This window comes from Uloborus diversus, chromosome 7 (genome assembly GCF_026930045.1).
Source record: "Uloborus diversus isolate 005 chromosome 7, Udiv.v.3.1, whole genome shotgun sequence".
NCBI lineage: Eukaryota > Metazoa > Arthropoda > Arachnida > Araneae > Uloboridae > Uloborus > Uloborus diversus.
The window spans coordinates 11,621,672-11,645,782 of NC_072737.1; the positions used below are offsets into that span (position 1 = coordinate 11,621,672).

At 35.1% G+C, this 24,111-nt stretch overlaps 1 protein-coding gene across 1 annotated transcript in view; it reads left to right on the top strand.

The window, feature by feature from the left end:
• Window positions 1–24,111, top strand: part of LOC129226240 (intermembrane lipid transfer protein VPS13A-like) — a 216,501-nt gene that overhangs the window by 165,345 nt on the left and 27,045 nt on the right. Inside the window, 9 exon segments of the mRNA XM_054860840.1 lie at window positions 4,244–4,309; window positions 4,442–4,567; window positions 6,165–6,298; window positions 7,041–7,250; window positions 9,306–9,480; window positions 11,897–12,133; window positions 14,823–14,957; window positions 15,555–15,700; window positions 23,485–23,587. Of these exon segments, the coding sequence (XP_054716815.1) occupies window positions 4,244–4,309; window positions 4,442–4,567; window positions 6,165–6,298; window positions 7,041–7,250; window positions 9,306–9,480; window positions 11,897–12,133; window positions 14,823–14,957; window positions 15,555–15,700; window positions 23,485–23,587 (1,332 nt within the window).

Here is a 24,111-nt window from a genome sequence, read left to right on the forward strand (position 1 = left end):
AAATAGTCGAAATGAACTCAGCACACCTCAAAACGTTCGAATCCGTCAAAATTCGAAATTCGAAAATTTGCACGAATCCAATACTTTCTTCTATATATTAGATATAGAAGAAAGTAAACTAGTATGTTGTGGCCATCACGAAACTTTCTTCTATATTTTTCCTTTTTCTGATCCCTCCCCATGCTTGACGAGGAAGCAATATTCCCAACAAAAACAAAATGACACATGCAAAAACTTGACGACTATCCCAATGTCTGAATTATTGCAAAAGCAAAGCAAAGAGCGAAAATTGAAAGTTATTTTAAAAGCCTTGCTTGAATTAATTACAAATATTTTATTTGTTAACAAACATAAGATGGCAACAGTTAAAAATTTTAAATCATTGAGATAATATTTCCTATCATTTCCATACAATTAAAATCACGAGAAATACGCAGACGACAATCTATTACGATTTATCTTTCTTATTGTTGCATTAATAAAACTATTTTCATTCGCAAAAAAAAAAAAAAAAAAAAAAAAATCAACACCACTTGGAGCGATTGGAGTCAAAATTGAACCAAAGCCTGTTTACGTATGGATTCACATATATTCCAAATTTCAACCAGAACGTAGCATTACTTCTTGAGATAGGGCACTCACAATGGAAAAAAAGAACGGGCGATTGCGCTACCCCCTTTTTAGCTGTTGACACCAAAATAAAATCAGCTCTTATACCCACTAAGGGCTACTTGTCAAAAAATTTTTGTTTGATTCCGTTCGTTATTTCTTGAGATACAGCAGTCACAATTGACGACAAAAAACGTTCTATAGCTCCACCCCCCTTTGAGTTATTGACACCAAAATTGAATCAGCACCTGCTCCTGTTAATGGCAACATATGGACCAAATTTTGTTTGATTCCGCCAGTTACTTCCTGAGGAATAGCAAGCACGCGTAACTCAAAAAACGTCCCATTGCTCCACCCCCCTTGGAGGAATTCGCGCCAAAAACTAATGGGCACAAGTTCACATAGGGGCACATATGTGTACCAAATTTCGTTCGATTTCATGCGGTAGTTTTTGCTGTAGAGCGGCCACAAAAAACTGGTCACACACAGACGTGACACACACACATACATACACACACACATACATACATACACACACACATACACACACACACAGACAGACAGACATTTTCCAAAAATAGTCGAAATGAACTCAGCACACCTCAAAACGTTCGAATCCGTCAAAATTCGAAATTCGAAAATTTGCACGAATCCAATACTTTCTTCTATATATTAGATATAGAAGAAAGTAAAAATCAACACCTCTTGGAGCGATCGGCGTCAAAATAGAACCAAAGCCTGTTTACATATGGATTCACATTCCAAATTTCAACCAGAACGTAGCATTACTTCTTGAGATAGGGCACTCAAAATGGAAAAAAAGAACGGGTGATTGCGCTACCCCCCTTTTTAGCTGTTGACACAAAAATAAAATCAGTTCTTATACCCACTAAGGGCTACTTGCCGATAAATTTTTCTTTCATTCCGTTCATTATTTCTTGAGATACAGCAGTCACAATTGACGACAAAAAACGTTCTATAGCTCAACCCCCGTTTGAGTTATTGACACCAAAATTGAATCAGCACCTGTTCCTGTTAATACCGACATATGGACCAAATTTTGTTTGATTCCGCCAGTTACTTCCTGAGGAATAGCAAGCATGCGTAACTCGAAAAACGTCCCATTGCTCCACCCCCCTTGGAGGAATTCGCGCCAAAAAGTAATGGGCACAAGTTCACATAGGGGCACATATGTGTACTAAATTTCGTTCGATTTCATGCGGTAGTTTTTGTTGTAGAGCGGCCACAAAAAACTGGTCACACACAGACGTGACACACATACATACACACACACACACACACAGACAGACAGACATTTTCCAAAAATGGTCGAAATGGACTCAGCACACCTCAAAACGTTCGAATCCGTCAAAATTCGAAATTCGAAAATTTGCACGAATCCAATACTTTCTTCTATATATTAGATATAGAAGAAAGTAAAAATAGATACAAATATTAAAATTATGCCACTTTCGTTAATGCTACAATTTTCTATGAAATATTTCGCTCATTTTTGGACGGAGAGTGTATTTCTTTTAGAAGGTGGTAATGTAAAAAATCAAGAAATTATTTCCTAAGAGTTCTAAAAAATTTTCTTCCATAATGTAAGTTGAGCTACAAAGTTTAACTATTTAATACATTTTTAAAACATTGAAACGGAGGAAAATACAACTGAGAAGAAGGTGGGATTAATCTGATTTTATAGTTGCTGATGTTATTGAAATTGAAGTACTTTTTTATAAATGGGAGTAAGAATTTACTTAAAGTAGTACTTATGGACTACTTTAAGTAAATTCTTACCAAAAGTAAGACCGAAAGTAAAAAGTATAAGTAAATTCTTACAAAATCACATTTTTTGCCGTAGTAAATCCAAAAAAAAAAAAAAAATCATTTTAGAGTAACGGCATCAAATCAGTCACAGACATGCTTCAGAAATCACTCTCCGGTTAACTCGGTTTGCTGAGTCTTTTAATGCATTTAGACTTTCATGCAACAACATATCATCCAACGTTTCGCTGCTTATGGATCCTTTGAATTGTTTAGGGGAAGGTCGGGTAGTATCGGACACCTAAGCCATTTCAATCATAACACTTTTTGTTTTATTTGTAAAGAACTAGTTTTTACATTAAATTATGCTGTACTAAGTTACCTAACATAGATTGTAAACTTTGGTTAAAAAAACATGGATTCTTATTTTTTAAACAAATTTTTGTCAAACTCTATTTTTGGGCAATTTTAAATTTTGGAGGGTTGTATCGGACAAAACATTAAAATGTTGAAATAAAAACAAATAGTTCAGAAATAACATTTTAATGTGCAAAAAAATGAAACCAACAAAGTAGTTGGTTACTTAAGAATAGTATACATGTCTAAAAATGAAAATAAGTAATAATTTTTTTATAAAAGTTGAAAAATATAGCCTATGGTTGGCTAATTGTCATTTTATTAAGTCCAACTTTTTCAATGGATTCTTTCATATTTGTTTCATCCCATTTATGTCGTGATTTTTCCATTTCAACCTGTTGGACAGAGAAAAATACCGTCAGTACTTTATTTTGGTGCCAGTAACTTTGTCCGATACAACCTGAAATTGGTTTGTCCGATACAACCCGACTGTAAAGCTACAGTTGTTTAACCACCACTAGGTTATTACTTAAACTAGACCCTTTTATAGCCCATAATACTTAGATTAATATACTATCAGTCTAAAGGTCTAACAATAAAACAAAATAACTTACTCTATGTGTAAATATATGCCCCAGAAGTTAAGTTCGTGCACTGCAATTCTCTCAACAAACAAACAACTAGCTTTGCACACCAGAACGAACGGTTGATTTGAACCAATATGGCGTCTGTGGCGTTCTTCCCCAATACGGCACACTATGTTGACCCAGTACGTGCTGCCCCTGACGGCAGAATTAAGAAGCAGCCTTGTCCGATACTACCCGCTGTCCGATACTAAACGACCTTCCCCTAATTCTATTTTTGTTTGCACAATTTCACAAAAAGGTCGGACTCCCAGTAACAGACACCGAAAAATCTGATGATACCCAGTAACAGACAGGCTAAAAGGATGAGTAACAGACAGGATAAAGAAAGGATGAGTAATTGACAAAATTCCATTTTTCTCTTCGAAATATGCAAAAGTTCTTTATTTTTAGAACTAATGACTCATTAAATTCAAATGAACACGAAACACCGGCAGACCTCGTGGTAGCTGTTCAAAAACTACCTCCACCGCCTTGTGAATACCAACTGGCTCATAAAATTCACCTTGATAATACTACACTTCACCGTATTCATGGGCCACAGCAACATCAGTTTTACCGCCTGAAAGGCTTATTATTTAAATCCAAACTTACGACTGTCTGTTACAGGATCCTTGTCTGTTACTGGTGACCTTACCCTATTCTCTCATAATGTAAGTTGAGCTACAAAATTAAACAAGATAATTCATTAAAAAAATTGAAATGAAGAAAGGGGGCGATTAATCTGATTTTAAGGTTGCAGATGTTATTGAAATTGAAGTAATTTTGTAAATGTGGGTAGTAATTTATCGACATTTGTTGCAGTAATGGATCAATAAAATCATTATAATGATTTTTCATTTAATTCTACCTTAATATATTTTTAGAATCATTTGCGTTTCATGGAGAAGAATGAAGCTACAGATTTGTGGTTTGACATTGCACCAGATAAGGTACGTGGTGAACAGTGACAAATCCGTACATTCCAAGTATTGTTAAGCATTACTTTATTTGTGCTGCTCTGAAAACAATGTTTGAGCATTAACTTCAACAAAATGGACGTTTTTCTTATATTCCTTCCACAGTGCCTTCCTTTCTGGCCCGACACGGACTCGCTGAAGATGTTTGTCAAGCTAAGGGATAGCAAGGCAGTGTCTCAACATTTCCCAATCGATTTCTCTCATTCCACGGTCCTCAGAATGGAACATGGGGTGAGTTGAACATTTTTAGCTTTATTCAGTAAATTACCGCCAGGGCTAAAGCAGAAATACATGAAATACACCGCCAGCTCAGTCATTTCCAGCCGAGGACTGCAGTTTACTGCAGTCCTCGGAAATGACTGAGGAAATGACTGAGCTGGCGGTGTATTTCATGTATTTTTAGCTTTGTTGACAGAATTAATGTTTTCCCCTTATATTAAGGAGTGTACGATATTTTAGTTGGTATAGATGGCGTTTAATGTTAGTAATTCTGATATTAGTCTCAAAAGTGGATGCCAAGTTTGAAATTATTGTCAAGGAAGCATGCTTAACGCATTTATTAGCTAAAATATTTTATTTTAACTTTGAAAAGAAAATAAGAAAATATTCTTAAAGACAGCAACAATTTTTTCTTCGACCATTAACAAAACATTTAAAAATAGTGAGATACATATACACATCATTAACAAAACATTTAATGATGTGTATATGTATCTCACTATTTTTATAGAGGCAAGAGCAATAAAAGCTTGAAATGTTCAAAATGTTTCTTTTACAGTTTAAATTGCCAACTATATCAACTTAATAACTGCCAACAAATATGTAGATTTTACAACTACTAGAAAGAATTTTCTGACACTAGTATTCCCCTATTTATAACTGTTACGTTATTTTAATTCACAAAATCTAATTATTCAGCAATATTCCATTTTAAATATCCTTACGAAGCTGTCTCAATTTCGAAATGTAACATATCCTCAACGACAAGGAGGAAATTGAGAGATTGTTACTGCTGAAAAAGGAAAAACGTATGCGTTTGCGCAAATGTTGAGAGCTCTCTCTGGATTTAGGACAGTAATTTTAAAAACTATAACGAAACTTGATTAATGCTAGGTGCATTTGATGGATAAGGAGAACAAGGGTTCCTTAGAACGTCCACGGGGCCATTATATAAATGTACCGAGCAAAAGTTGAAGATGGCAACGTAACTCATACTGACCTAACTCGTCCAATTATTATTACTAAGTTAATCATCTACAGGTATTTCTACTTCGTGTTCAAGTTTACTATGTAAAAGATTTTGTAATAGTGTATGAATTGTTTTAATTCCAGGAGGTTTCCCACTTAGATTATGATTCCAGGCTTAGAAGGCTAAAAATGTACAGTCTTGAGCAAAGAAGAGACCGAGGGAACATGATTCAATGTTTAAATTTATTAAAACGAAATATGTTACGGGGCTAAATTTAGCACTGAAAACAGGACAAGGGGTCATTGTTTTAAGCTATTTAAATCACAGGCTAACATGGATATTAGGAAAAATTATTATTTTAGCAGGGTAGTGGAACCTTGGAACAGCTTACCGGAAGAGGTGGTAATGAGCAAAGGAGTAGACAGTTTTAAGAGGGCCATTGATCTTCACTGGGGATTGTAAATTGACTAGGACCAGTCTAGCTGGGCCCAGAGCCTGTTGCTGGTCGTCACTTTTGTATTTGTATTTGTATATTTTCGCAGAGTATGGAGATACTCCATGCAATTTAAATGGAAAACGTTAGTTCGGTCCCTTTTTCTTTAGCTGTTTTTGATTGCATGTGATCCTGTTTTTTGCTAGAGTGCCTTGAAAGTGGAAGTACGATGTGGAGAGGACTGCCCCAGCACCATCGCCTTCCAGAACTACACGCCAGGTGACGCCCCTGTCAGGGTGGACAACTACTGTGAAGATCTTTTCCTCAAAATACATCAAAAGTAAATAAATTAATTTTATAATCAACTTTGGATTGGTTCACGAAGCACAAAATTTGCTGCTCTTATTTTCTCCTATTATCACACCTCGTTACATCTTATGAATTGTCAGAATAACTTTCAATACTTATTTAGGAAACATATATATATTTTAGTTCTTGGAAAAGAATTGACTCGGGCTGGTCAAACTCTTGAAATTAAGAAGAAAAATAGGATTTTTTATTAGTTATTGTGTTTTTGAAATTCAATAGCATTTGCATCTAATTTATTTTATACTTTCTTAATTCATAAAGTGAATGTAAAAATTCAGTTTCTTACTTTATTTTCAATATTTAACCACGGCCCGACGCTTCAAATTTTTCAGAGGAAGGGGGGGAGTCAAATTGTACATACTCAATGCATTTAAAATCGAAAAATAACAAAAGCCACTCCTATAAATATGGAAATACACGAATTTCTCAAAGTCAGGGAGGAGCCATGGTCCTTGGTCCTTTTCTGACACTCCTAAGTATCGGAACAGGTTGTTTGAAGGAACCACATACAAGGTTTAGGAAGAGGTTTATACGAAATTTTTACCAGTTGAGAAATATTTAAGTGTATTGAAACTTTTATCAATATTTATTTTTTCTTAACTCTTACTTTGTGTGTTGATTTTAATCAATTCCAAAAACGAACAATAAATATGAATTTCGGTAACTCATAGCCTCCATTAAATTTTAACCACCATTTTATCTATCAATCCCAGATCTCAAAGCCAGGTGACCCTGCTGAATCCTTATCAGTCAGTTTTGTACACGTGGGACGACCCGAGTCAGGAGAGGACCCTGATATGGAACCTCTACAACCGGAAACGAATCGGATTCCCCGCCCGGATAGAACGGGATGGCTACGGATTCGAAAAGGTCTCCTTCCACTCCTTGCGGAAGCCCCTGCTGCAGCAGCAATCATCTTTTAGGTAAGTGGGGAATTTTACTGATGTTTGAGCACGAATGCTTCTTCAGCTTGTTAATTGTTTATTAATCTGCGTCTGTACTTGATCTTCTTTACTAATAATAAAGTTGAAAGTCTAAAATTCGATTATGTTCTTTTTCTAATCTAATTTTAAGAACATTTTACCGAATAAATTATCATAACGTGGACGAGTAAATTATCATAACATGGATTATTATAAATTATTATAACGTGGGCCAGCAATTAACATACCGATATTAGCGAGAAGCTCATCATTCATTATTTGTAAATATACAAGCGAACCAAATGACCTTTTCATTTTCTACTATGGGCAAAGCCGTGTTGGTACCACTAGCAATGCATAAGATATCGCCTTAAAATCATCGTTGAAAGAATCATTTCGGAGTGCAATTTCATTAACATGATATTGTACTGGTTCCATAAAACTAGGTTGGAGGACCGAACACAATGCTAATTTTACCATGAGCAACCAATTAGTTTTAATGGCGGTTAAAATAAGTTTTCCAGCCATGGTAGTTGACGAATAGCGTTCTTCCTGCTGCAGGTTAAAAAACAGAAAAAAAAACTACTTGTTGGCAGAGGGTAATAAAATGCTTTTTCAAAATTTTCTGATTTTAATTTTAGAAACTATCTTGTCAGCAATAAAGTTGTGTAACCAGTCACACCTCATTGAATGCTATTTTTCCCTGCTGTTTTTGGTATGAATGCTTTGAACCTCCATATTTAAAGGAAAATATCGCTGATCAAAGACAAATCAGCTGACAAAGTGTAGAGTATTTATTGCTAAAAGAAGAGAAACTTGTGAAAAAAACCCCAATTTAACTCATAATTTGTAAAGGAGAAATACAGTATCGCATAAAACGACCAAATTTTAAATTAATTGAACATTTATTATTTTTTTAAATAACATCAAAAAATATGCATCCAGAGTTCATTAAAAATTACCAATTCTGTTGTTTCACACATTTTTTAGGCAGTTTTTAGGGTCGATCAACTTATGGTTAATAAATTAACAAATCCTCAAATTGCAAGTAAAAACTCTATTTGATGCTTTCCAAAAAAAAAAAAAACAATCAAATGTTGTAGAATTTTATGTACTGGTGTAGGTTAAAATATGATCTGCTGAAGAAAAAAATTTTCTTATGAAAATTAAAAATATATAAACAACGTTTAGAAAAATAAAAATATGTGGAGACATGTGCAACGGGGCTACATGTTGAGCCCCGTTATTCAATGCAAATAATTAAAAGGCTCGTTTTCCAATGCAAAAAAAAATAATAATAATAATAATTTGAATTTTGACATCTTGAATTCAAATTATGTTTTTGGCAATCACGAGTGTGTATGTAGGCGTGTGTGTTTGTGTGTGGGGGGTATGTGTATTTGTGTGTAGGGGGTATGTGTCTGTGTGTGTAGGCATGTGTGTTTGTGTCTGTGTGCAGGCATAAGTGTGTGGGTAGTTGTGTGTATGAGTGGTTGTGTGTGTATGTGTGTGTAGGTGTATGTGTGTGTATGTGTTTGTGTGTATGTGTGTGTAGGTGTATGTGTGTGTATGTGTTTGTGTGTATGTGTGTGTAGGTGTATGTGTGTGTATGTGTTTGTGTGTATGTGTGCGTGCGTGTGTGTGTAGTTGTATGTGTGTAGGTGTATGTGTTTGTGTGTATATATGTGTATGTGTTTGTGTGTATATATATGTGCGTGTGTGTAGTTGTGTATGTATGCGCGTGTGTGTAGGACATGGATGCAACCTGGAGACGGCTTTCGTTACAGGAGCAGCACCGTGAGGAGCCGGTCGACGGTGATGCTGCAGAGGGTGGCTGTGGGAAAATAAAATCAAAAGACATCAAAACAGTCAATTGAGAACAATAAGCAATCGTGATTGATCAAAAGAAAAAAATCAGATCAATCTTTTCAGCCATAAACTCATTAGCTCATCTCTTTGCATTGGAAAAGGAGTTCCTTACAATTCTAAAGTACGTGTCTGTGAATATTGTGCCTGTTTCAACGCTGTTGTTTTTCTCCATCATCCATGCAGGAGCTCATCTTTAGAAGTGAGCAGCAGCTCCGAAGACGACAGCGAATCGGAGGATGGTCTTCTGCCCAAGAAAACGAGGAAGGACAAAGTGGTGGTGCATTGGGTGTCGTACGTCGAGAAGGAACAGAGGGTCCTGCTCTTTACACAGGACGACAGGGTTGCCAGGCAGGTCAGAAAGGTAAGGACGCATCGTTTGCTCTAGGCCCGCAAGGGGTCGGTGAAGTTAGAACCCCTATAACTGCAGAGGCCGACGCATCCGCCATGTTGGAGCAAGCGTACTTTTCGCACAACAGGCAAATACAAAATAAAAGATATTCCGTAGAACACTGCAACATGTTAGCAAAGATTACAGAGCATTTATAACGCAATGAAAGTAAAATCGTGAGAAATAAATCGATATTAACCTCACACAAGCGAGCTCCATTTCCAGGCTGCCAGTCGCTTCGTAGGCTATTGATTATCCATTTCTTTTTTCTTTCTGAATATGCTGGAAATCTGAAGTGCTGAAATCCTTTCTTGTATAGAGCTGTTTGTACAATTAACAGCCGAACAATCATCCATTTGATTCAATTAAACATATGCTAAAGAAGTGTAAACATCAGCAGCAATGCTATCGTAGCGAAGCATCGTATCAATTTCTACTCCAAAATGGCGGATGAGTCGGCTCCTATGCTATAGGGGGCCTTAGGTGAAGTTGCCTCGACAGCAACGAAATTCCGTTACGCATTCCTGCGCAGACGCAATGCTTCAATAGTTCATCTACGTGCACAATGCGTAACTGAAAATGATGAGCAAAGAGGCATCTATTGCTGTCAGCAGCGTAAAACTTTCAACTCTCAAAATCCTCCTCAGAAATAATACTTCATAATTTAATTTTCGAGGAAATAAGTTCAAATCAAATAATTAAGAGTTGAAATGGTTTGCAAAATATTGAAACAAAAATATCTTGTTTGCAATGAATATTTCTTAATAAACGTTATTAAAAGAGGGGAGGGGGTTGACAGAAAAATTCGATCAACAGTCATTTCTCCCTCTCAATTAGTTTAGTTACAAGTTTTTTAAAGTATTTATCATTAATATATTCGATGTTTTTTTATTTTCGCTTAAAGTAACATGATTTTTTTTTTCTTCGACACATCGATGCTATGTACTTTTCCACTTCCATTCACTGAATAACATGTTACGAAAGAAGAGAAAAAAATTTCTAGGGAAATTCAATCATGTGACAGTGCAAATGTAATTCAAAACACTTCATGAGAAGGTAAGTAAGTCATTTGGCGCATCCAGAGAGTTAATTTGCCCTCCTCCCCTCCTGCACCCATAAAATGTATTAAATATGTGTACCCCTGTAATTACCCTGTTTATGTGTAATTACCCTGCGCTCCCCTCCTACCCTCTCCACGGAAAATTTTTTTGAAGTGACGAGCTTGTTTATGAAAATGCTGAATTAAGTAGAGCTGGTATTGCCCTATCCAGCCGAAATTTAATTGCGTTAAAGTACACTAACTTCCATGGGAACCTTAAAGAATTTAGTGGAATTTCTTAGTCTTATTAGACGGAAATGTATTGTTTGGTTTCACTATTTCCTCTTATATTTCTTAAGAATATGCTTTACCGATTAGAAGTTATTGAAATATCGTTTATGAAAACCGAATGCAGGTTCTGACTGATGGCATAACTCTAGAGAGGACTGGTTGTTTTCCCAGCACAAACACTGCGATGAAAGGAAAACGGAGATTACAGAGTTCGTTTATTGAAATATAATTAGCTGATGATATCAAAAGCCAAGCAAATAGAAAAATATTAAGCTTTGAGGAAGGGTTAAATATGCTTTACTTTTGAGTTGTTTCAAAATAAAATAAGGATCCTAATTTCAAAACTGTTATTATAGTCTAAGATTTAACTGCAAATTTTGCCCCCATGTGTTTAACAAAACCATTTCTTATACATAATTTGATTAGAAAAAAGTATTTCTGCCGAGTTGTCAATCAAAATATCAAAGAAAATTATTTAAAAGGATTTTTTTAATTAAATAAGTTTATCTTCAGCATTTCTTTTATAAATGTGGCAACTACCTACCTTCTCCGCATGGATTTCTTTCCTATTAATGAAGCTGAAAATCTGTGTCTCTGGATGTCTGGATTTCTGTTACGCTCATAGCGCCTAGACTGTTGGGCCAATTCTCTTGAAATTGGACACAAAATTGGTTCGTGGCATAGGGGTGAGCTCCTCGAAGCGATTTTTCGAAAATTCGATTTTGTTCTTTTTCTATGATTTTATTTTTACCACCATTGGTGGATTTAATTCCTCTACACCGAGCGAATTACCATAACATGAACTAGAAAATTACCAAAACATAGACGAGAAAATTTCCATAGCATATTGGCGAAAAATTCATCATCCATTATTTGCAAATATACAGGCGCCCAAATGACCTTTTAACTTTCTACTACGGGCAAAGCCGTGCGGGTACCGCTAGTACATGAATATAACACAACTGTTAGGTAATTTTAAATCTTAACTACAATCTATCATTAAACTTTCAAGAGAATCTACATCTTAATAAACAATCGAAACGTTCATTCTCGTTTCAGGCGGTCGACGGCGAACGAGCTTATCTGGAGTGCTTCCTGTCGCTGAACAGCGTGGGCGTGTCGGTCGTGAACGAGGCCCACCGTGAGCTGGCCCACGCCAGCCTCGCGCCCTGCCCCGCCATCTGGGAAATTGAAATCAACAGGTCGTGGAAGCTGCTCACCCTCGAGCTCTCCGCCTGGCTCGAAGACAAGTGGAACGCGGACCAGCACAAAGCACAGCTCAAGGACTACTTGCAGGTTTGTAGTGCGCACACGTGGTGGCTTGATCGGTAGAGCGTCGGACTGGTAATCGAAGGGTCTCGGGTTCGATCCCAGCCTGTCAAAGATCTCCGTGTTCTTGAATGGTGACTGGGGCACGCAAATATGTCGTGTTCACGCAGTCCTCCAAGAGAATGAATACCTCTTGGGTACTGGACCAGGGGTAGGTCGACTTCTGGTCTGGATCAAAAGATCAAAGCTGTCTTCATGGCCCCGTCCACACGGTTAAAAACACAAATAGTGTTAGGTACGGGTGGCAATGGAGTGTAAAAGTGCATACACATACATTTTACCGACTCTTGCATTTTATTTCTTGGCAGAAAAAAAAAACTTTTTTTAACCATTGAGAAGGAATAGATGGAGAGAGTGCAACCCTACTATCCTGATACGGCAACAGTACCATGTGACCTGGGAAGCAATTTCGAGTTGACCGTAACCGCTGAAGAAGTTTCCATTAGCTGAAGCCATGCATGATAAAAACCTTTAACTGTAGAAGGGAAAAATTAGATTTATAGTAATAGTGCAGTATTCTAGCATTGTGAGGAAAAAGCCACACCAGGAGGTCCAGTAACTTTTCCCTAGAGCGTGCGAATGTTTTTTACTTCTAAATGAAGAAAAAATAACATTTATATGCATTCAACGAGTATATATATTCCACAGTTGCATATAATTTTTAAATTTTTGTACTTATTTTACCTATAAAAGTTATAAAATATCATATATCTTGAGTGCAAATAATATTTTAGTTCCATAAAAACACTTTTTACTTAACAAGTAATTATTTTAACGGCTCTTAAGCATTTTGTGTACATTTGCTTTGTTGGCGAGTATCTTCTCGCCAAGCTCCTGTGAACAGCAGATGCGCAAGAATAAAGATTTGCTATTTTTATGCTTCAATTTAAATACTAGTATGAAATCATTTCAAAACATTGATTACAATACATATGAATCCATAAATTTTCAGTCAATAACAGAACACTTTAAACTATTTGTACATGCCCGTCATTTCAGGGAATAAACATCAAATCGCATGACATACATTATATTTTAAACATTATATTTTAAAATCCGGAAAGAAGTGGGGAGAGGGAGTTTGAATGATAGGCCTGCATTTGTATCCGTTATTTATTTATTTATTTATTATTATGCGGTAAAGGAGTTGGAGCCAGAGTTGCTCTGATTTGTAGCCCCGACTTCATAATAAGCGCCGTCGCGTCGTCTGAAAAATATTTAATGCCAAAAGAGCGATTGCGTGCCAAAACGCTACAACTTCCCAGCCAAACAAGTCACCTGACCTGGGAAACATTGGGTCCCAAGCTTATGTCACTGAGACATTTGCTATGGCTCCCTCCATTAGTATTCCTCCTCAATGTTTTTAACACAGAAGATGTGACCTTTTTCGAAAAAGGGTGTTCGCCTACCTTAATAAAGTTAATCACAACCATAAAATTGATGTAGATTAATTTTCATTAGCTGCTCTCGAACCACAAGCTCTCGGAATAGGGAAGTTCTCGATTTTTCAATTTTATTTTCATATGATAGAGCAACATGTATGAACATCATAGGTGAAAAAAATTTTGCGATACGACAAGTAGCTTTTTTTAAATTAATTTTTAAAGTTCAAGCGCTTGTGACGTCAAATGGCATAGGAAGTGACGTCATGCGCTCTTCCGATACGGGAGAAGCCGAAGGACGGGTAGGCTTCGAAGTTGACTTCGAAGACGAAATGTAAAAGGCTTATCTCCTCACTTTTAACTCCTCTCGTTTCTGGAACATTAAACCTCTCATCCTCTCGGAAATATTCGAATATTATCATTGATGTTACTTGAGGAAGATTATTTAGATTGTGCTTTAACGAATCCGGCCTCCATAGTGTGTTCAAAAGGATTATTGAATTTCTAAAAAATAAAAATATCAGCGCGCTCAAAATGTCCGTAGCGAAAACAAGGGATCTTCGGCGGAAGGCTGCCCATTAGTGCCCTGTAACGTAAGCTTGTGACGTTAATTTTTGCGCGTGGATTTTTAAAAATTCATTAAAAATCAATCACGGTGTTTTAAAATTCGGCGATAGTGAATTTTTTAGTTTTGAGGGTCAATTAACAATATCCAATAGCCAAAATATGAACATTTAATAGGTTGCAACTTTCCTATTTTGCTCTAAGACGTTTATCAGAACGTTTGTTCACGACCCTTGAGGAATAGAAGGTGATAAGGTCACAAATAACATCTTAACTTTCAATAAAATTGTTTTGTTATACCTAATAAATCTACACTTTACTGTATGGGCTTTTAATTTTGACGGATTTGATTTGGAAAATGGGTCCAAGTATTTCGTTGATGTATTGGTGAACTTTAAACAGAGCATAGATGCTCACCTGAGCTGTTTCTGTACTTTCAATAACATGTGAATTTTTAATTATGAGACGAAATTCGAGACATTACACATAAAAATATGTCCTGAGATAGCTTATTTCTATTGAGAACCAGACTTTGACCTAAACATCTTCTTTCTTCAGAAGAAAATGTAAATACATATAATCATCTGAAGCTTTTAAACTGAAGCTTGATTGGTTAGTTTAATTGTCAGTTAAACTTTTGAATTTATTTCCTGTGTATTAATATATCTGTGATCCACTCTGACGGATTTTATTGTAGTTTTTACTTTCAGGTGGATTTGAGCAAAATGCAAATGATCAAACCCTTCTTTGGCCAATTACGTCGCTTTTACAGCCCCGCCCTCTGGTGCCAACTCCGGATATCTCCATACCAACTGTACGCTCATCTTAAGGTGCACAGGTTCCAAGTAAGTCTTCATTTTCATTCAAATTTTTATAGATATATTGCCGTAGGCAAGTTAACGGCAGTATTTGCAGAAAAGAGTTTTCGAAATTTTAGATGAAACTCGTTTTGGATTCAATGCTAAGAGTAGGCAAATGTTGGAATCAGACGGTTTTCCCGAGCTTTTTTTTCAGCAGAATACAAATAAGCAGGGTTGTACAGTGAAGCAAATGTACACTCGATGACAAAAATGCAAAAAATTAAAAACTTCGTAGCCGTTGACCTGCCCACGGCAGTATAAATGTATACTCGTATACTAGCTTACATATCAACGTCATTGTTGTTATGCAATTAACCCTTCTTGTTAAGGAAATTTATCCGCAACAAAATATATATGCATTTTTGGAAATAATAATTATAAAAAACAAACGGGTTAGATCAAATGATGCAAGCTCGGTAATAATTATACAAAATTATGAATAAGGCATTTGATTTTCTGAGTTTTCTCAACTAAAAATTTTGACTGTCCATCTTCATCACCAAACTGGGCTAAGGTAAGCAATTTCTGTAAGATATCCTCATAATTGGTCAGTCTTTGAGAACTTCATTGCATTTCTTTCAGATCGACAATCAACTTCCGGAAGCCGTCTTCCCAACCATCTTGCATCCGGGCACTACACCTCAGTATATCGTGAGAAGGAGTGGACCACGCCCCTTTTTCGAAACAGCCCTCCTCCTCAACTCTTCAAGAGAGAAAAAGACAATAAAGTAAGTATGTTGCACAAACTTGGATTGCTTTTGTTTTCTTAGTAAGGCGTAATTCAAAGCGAGTGGGCTACCTTTTGGTGGGAAGGCCGACCGATTTTACTGTAAAATCTGGTCCCCACGCAGTTTCTGAAAGGGTCACCCTTTCAGAAACTGCGTACTGCGAATAAGATACGTACTATGTGCAATGTGAAAAAACACAACATTAACGTAGACGTAATTAAAACTTTTGGTCAGAGGACTGCACCCACTTAATGCTAAACCTATCGGCCATGGATCGATTCCCTAGTGCACATTTTAAGTGTATAAAGTTTTCAAACGGGAAGAAGATTTTCTCCCCTTCGCCGCAGTTCTCACATATCGCTGAGGAACGTAAACCTACCCTTGTTCCTGTTCCCTTCCTGCAAGTCCTGATCTTCTTCTTGCTTGTATTCTCACCTCATAGAGGCAGCTATGCGACGAACAGGATCTCATTTGCAAGGATCTAGTCCGTCGGGACCTTTTATGCCTTTTGTAAGCTTTAATACCCCAAAGGGATAGGTAACAACAAAGAAAAAACCAAGTATGCATTCAGGCAACATCGTATTATTAACAATGAAAGTTGCACACAGTAAATAGTGCAAGTGACATTAATTAATTATTCCTTTGGAAGTTGGGGTCCCCCCTATTTCTTATTGTGTTTATACATCAGTTGAATATAACTGAGTTGAATCAACAATTTAAGTGATCCCGGCCTTTCAAAATTAGATGTCTCACATGTGGTCAGAAACTCTGACCACATGGAGTACCATGGAGAAACGTCGAACTGTGAATGTTCACCTGATATATTTCGTTCACAGCAAAAAAGAGGAACAAATCCGCCTTCCAAACGAAGCTATTCATCAAGAGGCTAGATATTATTTCAATTCTCCAAGAAACCAATATATTCTATCATAAGTAAAAATCAGCAAAATTTCAGCCGAATGTACAAAAGAAAAAAAAGGCATTTTCATCGTCTCGCATCACGAAATTTAGCCATGTTAAGACTTTTTAACCGACTTCAAAAAGGAGGCGGTTATCAATTCATACCGTATGTATGTTTTTTTTTTGTTTGTCCACTCATAGCGTCTCACCTAGTGAAGCGATTTTGATGATTCTTTTTTTAATGGATAGGGGATGGCTCAACTTAGGTCCCATTACTTTGTTTGACCATATTTGTTCATTAGAAAAAAAGTTATGGGCAAAAAACAGTAAATTTTATGCAATTTCCCTATTAAATGATTTTGTAGCGAAGTTCGCACTTTTCATCCGTGGATAACGGTGGTTCAGTGGTAGAATTCTCGCCTCCCACACGAGTGACCCGAGTTCAAATCCTGACTAGGACAAAGTGAATTTTACTAAAATTTCGTTTCCATTGTTTCCCGTATTTTCTCGAATCCCCTATAATATTAAAATCTGTTCGCGTCCGTCTGTCTGTCTGTCTGTCTGAAGATCGATCTTCTCGAGAACAACTGCGAATCGGGAGTCAAACGAGATACCGATCAATTCGAAATTTTCCGAAGAAAACAATAGGACCTATCTCATAATTGTACGACTTTAATTAGCGGAGATATTAATTAAAACGTTAATTAACATAACGCTATTCAGGAATTTTTATTTCTTTCCTGTTGCCATTTTGCATATGGGTGAGCAAATAAAATTCTAATAATTGTGTCAAAAGATATTTTTTTGGCTGCTGTCCAAATCTTAAAACAACGTTTCCATCTAGAATTTCATTTTTAATTAGTTTAAAATTGGTTGCTCTATTCGGACATTTATCGTCTGTTCTTTCTTATTTTTTCACATTCAACGTTCTTAACTCTTTTCAGCATATGAAAAATGTTTCTTTAGTAATGTTTACTGATTGAAGTGTAAGTTTATCATTCACCGGCCTCATATTTTGGTACATTTAGGATGTGCGACTAATTATGTTTATTTTGTTGGACTTTTTTCTGTCACATGGGTGAGTTTTCGAATTGTAATAAATCTCTTTTTCCTTCCTGTTTCGATTTTTGCAATACAGTTTGTATCGTTAAAAGAACACGTTAAATTAAGATTGTTTGGATTTCTTTAAGTGAAACAGAGTTGAACAAAAAAGATTGTTTTTAAGGATTTTAACTAAAGCTTAATTGGAATCTGATGGCTTGATATTAAATTAATGCTTATTGGTATTTAATAAGTCTTGGTGCTTTAGTTTCACGTAATCAATAAAAAAGTGTGTGTCATTTTATGTAAAAAGCTGATTGTAATTGTACATAAATATTTCAGATATATTCTATCAGATTTAATTCAGTTTAAAGTGAGCACATATTATAGTTGAGAATGCATATATTTTCATCTTTTGTGCTAATTGAAAATACTCATAACTTGTATTATTGATAACTATGATTAACGTTAAAGAGGTTTTTGCCAAAAATATGCTCTACTAGTGTTTTGCAAACCTTGCATTACGCGTAATTATTTACTCCTTAGCGGTTTAGAAACTGATGTCAGAATAATACAAAAACATCAATTGAACAGCTCTTTCATTTTTTAAGTAGACCGTGCAACGCCGGGCACGCAGACTAGTCTTCTATTAATTTTTGTATCTTTCTAAGTCTGGAAAGTTCCAGCACTTTCTCAAGTTGTATATAAGGAGATGTAACGTTCATTCGTGGTTCTGAATAAAGATCTCGAGTTGAGACTAAAGAGTATTCGCTTCATTTGGCTTTCACATTGTCTTCGCTATCTTCATCTACGCGACAATAAGAAACTCACTGTTATAAAAGTTTGGTGCCATATAACAGTAACATTAATAGTAATTGTAATGATAATTTTGAATGAAAGCTTCTCTGAAGCAAGCATTAAATTTCTTCAAGGGATATTTCGATAATGGGGAATCTGGCGCTGTCGTCTCATTTTTGGCGTAAATAATTTTATTTTAGTAACCCTCTGATTTATAGTAACCCTATGTGAATTATCAAAATCTTCCTTTCTTCAGTGCTATTGCTCCATAGTAGGGGTAAACCTAACCTGGAAGCGAGGTGATGCAGTGATTAGGATCTGCTTAGCCTTCACAATGCTACCATTAGGTTTGACTCAACCAATCTGTAGTATTTTTATCGTTATCATCTATGCCGGTAACAGATGATCCGGGCTAAGTAAGAAAATACAGGACTGCATCATGAGCAACTTAGATGCTGTGGAATGTAAATTAGTTAGGAAAAACGTAATACTTAAATGGTTATAATTAAATTAACTACGCATGATTTCCAGAGAGGAACAAAGATAAGTTTTTAGTGCCAATCGCTTAAAGTTTAATGCGTGTCAATAGTTTTTTTTTAGTATGGAGCATTTTTAAGAAAAAAATGTGAAGTTTCGTGATGGTAACTTCTTATTATTTCTGAAATACCTACATTTACACTAAAAAGAATGAAATAAAAAAATTTTGAAAAAAAAATAGAACCGACTTCAAAATTGCTCTAAAAAGTGAAAAATAATTTTATTCTTTAAACACCATCGATAATGCTTTTAAACATAATTTTTGAAGTTGGCGCAAAAACGATAGGTAAAATCATTCACAGCCATAACTCAAATACAACTGTAAATTTAACCAGGACCAGTTTTTTCACTATCACATACATTATGCATTGATGACAGCATATTTGAATACCGATATAAATGTTTCGTTTGTAATTTTGGATGCTTTTCTGAAAAAAAATATGAACGAAGCATGGTTACACTGGATTTTACGTTTTGTTTTTGCGCCAACTTCAAAAATTATGTTTAAAAGCATTATCGATGGTGTTTAAAGAATAAAATTATTTTTCACTTTTTAGAGCAATTTTGAAGTCGGTTCTATTTTTTTTTTTTTTCAAAATTTTTTTATCAAGTATTGAATTGAGTTATGACTTGAGAACGTCAGTGCGTTATTCTCATTGGAATATTTAGCAAAGATAAGGACAATAATGAGGTTTTACGGGCTTCAAAGGACTGACACAACCAGCAAATTGTTTTTAAGTGCCATCTGAAGAATCATTTTGTGGTCTTTTACTCAAAATGATAATGGATAATTAAAAAAAATAGCTGGCACGTTGTTGTAATCTTTTAAAAAACAATCATAACCATCTGATAAGGACAATGATATTCTAATGATTCATTCCTTTCTCTGAAGTTTTTTATTTTAGGAAATGGATTCTCAAACCTAAAATCATTCTATCCTACTTTACTGGCCTTTCCGAGAGACTCCTGGATTTTGAGCATCTCAGCTGATCAGATGTAAAAAAAAACTTGCATTTTTCATTGTATACTTGAAATGATATGAAAAATAATCCCTGCATTTCCCTGAATAGCAGTGAAAAATGCCGATACACTGTAATAATCTTTTGGATTTTTTCTCTTCAAATGTTGGCAGATATGCTAAATAACTTTTTTGCAAAAATCTTCCTTCTAATATACTATGTTCAATCTTCGGTGTCAATAAACCAATGTTTGATTGCTGATTTTCATTGCTGCGCTTTTTTAACGTGCGATAAAATGGTTTCAAGGAACTCAATGCATTTTGTTACAATTTGAAACATTAGAATTTCAGATTCACAATTTTTAAACTTAGAGTACACTCCATTTCCGAAACTTGCTCGAAAACAACTGTATCTTTTTATCTGAGATTTTCAAGTCGCAAATGAGTTCAAAAAACCATTCCTCATACATAAGGATTAATCTGGTTCATTCTAATATTCATAACTGTACACTGTAAAAAAAATCCGGAAACGTTTCTGAGTATATCGTGCAGCTACGGTTCATGAAATTTTCAAAAACGTTTCTGAGTATTTCGGAATTCTCTTTCTGTAATGTCTAGAAACGTGTCCGAGTATTTCGGAATCCTCTTTCTGTAATTTCCAGAAATCTTTCTGAGTATTTTGGAATACTCTTTCTGTAATTTTCAGAAACGTTTCTGAGTATTTCAGAATCCTCTCTCTGTAATTTCCAGAAACGTTTCTGAGTATTTCGGAATCTTCTTTCCGTAATTTCCAGAAATCTTTCTGAGTATTCTGTGCAGCTGTGGTTCATGAAAGTTTCGAAAACGTTTCCAAGTATTTCGGAATTCTCGAAACAATTTTCAAAAACGTTTCTGAGTATTTCGGAATTCTCTTTCTGTAATGTCCAGAAACGTGTCCGAGTATTTCGGAATCCTCTTTCTGTAATTTCCAGAAATCTTTCTGAGTATTTTGGAATACTCTTTCTGTAATTTTCAGAAACGTTTCTGAGTATTTCAGAATCCTCTCTCTGTAATTTCCAGAAACGTTTCTGAGTATTTCGGAATCTTCTTTCCGTAATTTCCAGAAATCTTTCTGAGTATTCTGTGCAGCTGTGGTTCATGAAAGTTTCGAAAACGTTTCCAAGTATTTCGGAATTCTCCAAACAATTTTCAAAAACGTTTCCGAGAATTTCGGAATCCTTTTTCCGTGATTTTTTCTAAAATATCATTCTTTACTATACTATTGCATACCATATCAGTTTCAATTCTTTCATATATAAGAGCAATGAAACAAACAATTTTAGAATCATTCGTGGATTTTTTTCTTTCTGAATTTCTAATGACAAATAGCATGGTTAACAGCATTACATATGCGCAGTTATAAATTTTTGAAAATTTATGAAATAATATAGTAGTTTCATTCTTAATCACAAATTCGTCAGCGGAGGGAAGGGAGGTACTTTCTCAAAAGAGGGATTGTTTGTTAAACAATCTTAAACTTCAGTTTTTCTCCCAATATTTTCAAGACAAAATTATCAACATATTGTATTTTTAATGCAGAACTTAAAAACATATCTTGTATCAAACTTGATAGCTTTTATTTTCGAATAAAATTTGACAGAACTTACCTACCCTTCGCGTTCCGGAATTCGTTCACCTCAAGTCAATTTCTCTGGCGAACAAAGTGTACCGAAAAGTACCAACAGAGAAATTGGTGAATTTAAATATGACACCAAGTCCTCCTGCTGGAACCATTCGGGTTGATTCTTCTGTTCTTGTCCTTTTCCAGTTCATCACAAATATAAATACTTAATCAAAATAGGTTACTGATTTAATTTTTACAATGTGCGCAAAATGTATTATATATTTTATTTATTAAAACATTGAATTCTGTTGCATGATTATTCCATTTCATATATACGAGAATCTCCCTCCACACCATAAGAGTGATGGTGCACCCATAAAAACGCCACCCCCCCCCCTTAAAAAAGCAATCCCTGAAAATGTCAATGGCGTCAATGGTCTGCGTGGTGAACGCCCCTCGTCTTCTCCCCATATGTACATTGCATATTGATAACATAGTATTTAAAAAATGATCACTTTTAAAACAATGACATGAAATAATATATTACTTTTTATTTCGGTATAAATGCAGCTGTTCCATTTTTGCCACTGACTCATTCCTTCTGACTGTCCTACATTAAACTAGTATATCCACGAAGGAAATGTTATTTACCGAACAACTAATGTCAAGGAATTTTTTATTGTCAACCACATTTAACAAAATGAATAAGCACATAAATTAATTGCATAACTATGTTGCTTACTAATAGATAACTGGGTCATTTTCTAATGGTATAAATATTTTTTAAATGAATGAATAAATTATAATAAAAAAGATAAATAATACTGGCACATTTTTTGTGAAGCATATTACAATACTAGAAAACATTTGCATTACCATATTTTTAATGAATTAAACAATTGATTTTTTTTTCTTTTTGAACCAAAATGTATGTACATCCAAGTATTTCGAAATAACTTTTCTGTGGTTGCTTCTCAAATATAAATCTTATTTCTTTTGCGCAATTAATCAGTTTCAGTTAATTACAACAAATAGTACACCACGCACATAAGTATGTAGGATAACTTTAAATTAATTCGATAAACCCAAAAACAGTCACAATTGGAGCCTCATCAAATGCAAATCAACAAAAATATAAATGTATATAACAACATGTTTTAAAATATTCATTAATACTTACAAGTGAACATGAGCGGAAGAAAATCTAAGTACCTCCATTACAACTGAATAAGTAATCCAAAGGGTTTCGTTTCATTAAGTATAAACACGAGTGTTGAAACTATTCACGCTTAAACACACAATATATATCTAATTATGGTTGCACTGGAAATTGTAAAGAAGCAAATGGTTATTAACTAACTTAATAGCTGCGTACATTGTCTAAAAAATCAAGAGCAGTCCAAAATGCAAAGACGTAAAATTAGTTTCGACACATTTTACTACTCTCTAGACATGAAATAAAAAGCAATCCAATGCTAAACAGTTGCTGACTGCAGCAACCATAGATAAGAAAAAAATAAGTTCTCGTTATTTTCGACTCATTGGCGCCCGTGTTGGAAGGATGAAATAGGTTTCGAAGCGTTGCGTCATCACTTCCGCTTCTAGATTTCTTGAAATAACAAAAAGCCTTCTGAATAATGAGGAGTTCGCTATTGGATGAAGGATTCCTACTATTTCGGAAAAGTTTCCGATATATCCAGAAACGTTTCCGAAATTTGTTACAGTGTATGAGGCTTTAAAGAATCTGTACATGTTTCAAAATTTGGTTGAGTTACAATATTCGTTTACTTCGAACAAATGTTTATGTTGAATGCTTAACTGGAGAAATGGTTTTTGAATGCAGTTACTTGTTTTTCAATTTCGGTGTCTAAATAGTAGCGTAATATTTGTAATAGTATGAATACTTTTTATTGCTGAAAGCTTTGATAGAATGTTTTTTATTCGCAGGTTCTGGAAAGTACTGTTACAGGAGATGCACCTGAACTTAGATAAAGGATTTCTGCTCTCAATTCATGACATGTACTCTAGGTTCGCCAGTCAGTCTGATGAGGTAAAATCTATTTCGTTTGCACAGAAAAATCCAAGCTGTTTCCAGAACTTTTCTGAAACATTTTTCACTGTTTGAACAAGCCATGTTATTTTACCTTTTTTGCATTACAAAATGGCAAAAAGGTTAACTTTCGGCTTCGTAATGTTGATAGCGGTTCTAGACAAAATTTTGATTTCAGATAAAATTAGATTTATTGAAAACTTAACAGTAACTGCTTGCTATTGTAAATTGAAAACGGTAGATAGTGTCTTGAATGATTATGTCCAAGTATTTAGAATCATTCTCCTAATGCAAGTTAGATATCTGCTTATTTGTTTCTTTTTTCTGTGGTGTTAATTGCCAGACGTTATACAGTCAGTTAGTCTTTTTTATTATTTTTGATATTTTAAAGAGCCTTCTGAACGAGCTGTAAACAAATGAAAGAGAATTTGTTGATACAAAATGTTTCAAGTTTCGTTTCCATTGACATATTACATTATTTATATTCTCTTCATGATCACAATCGACTCACTATGAAGAATTGA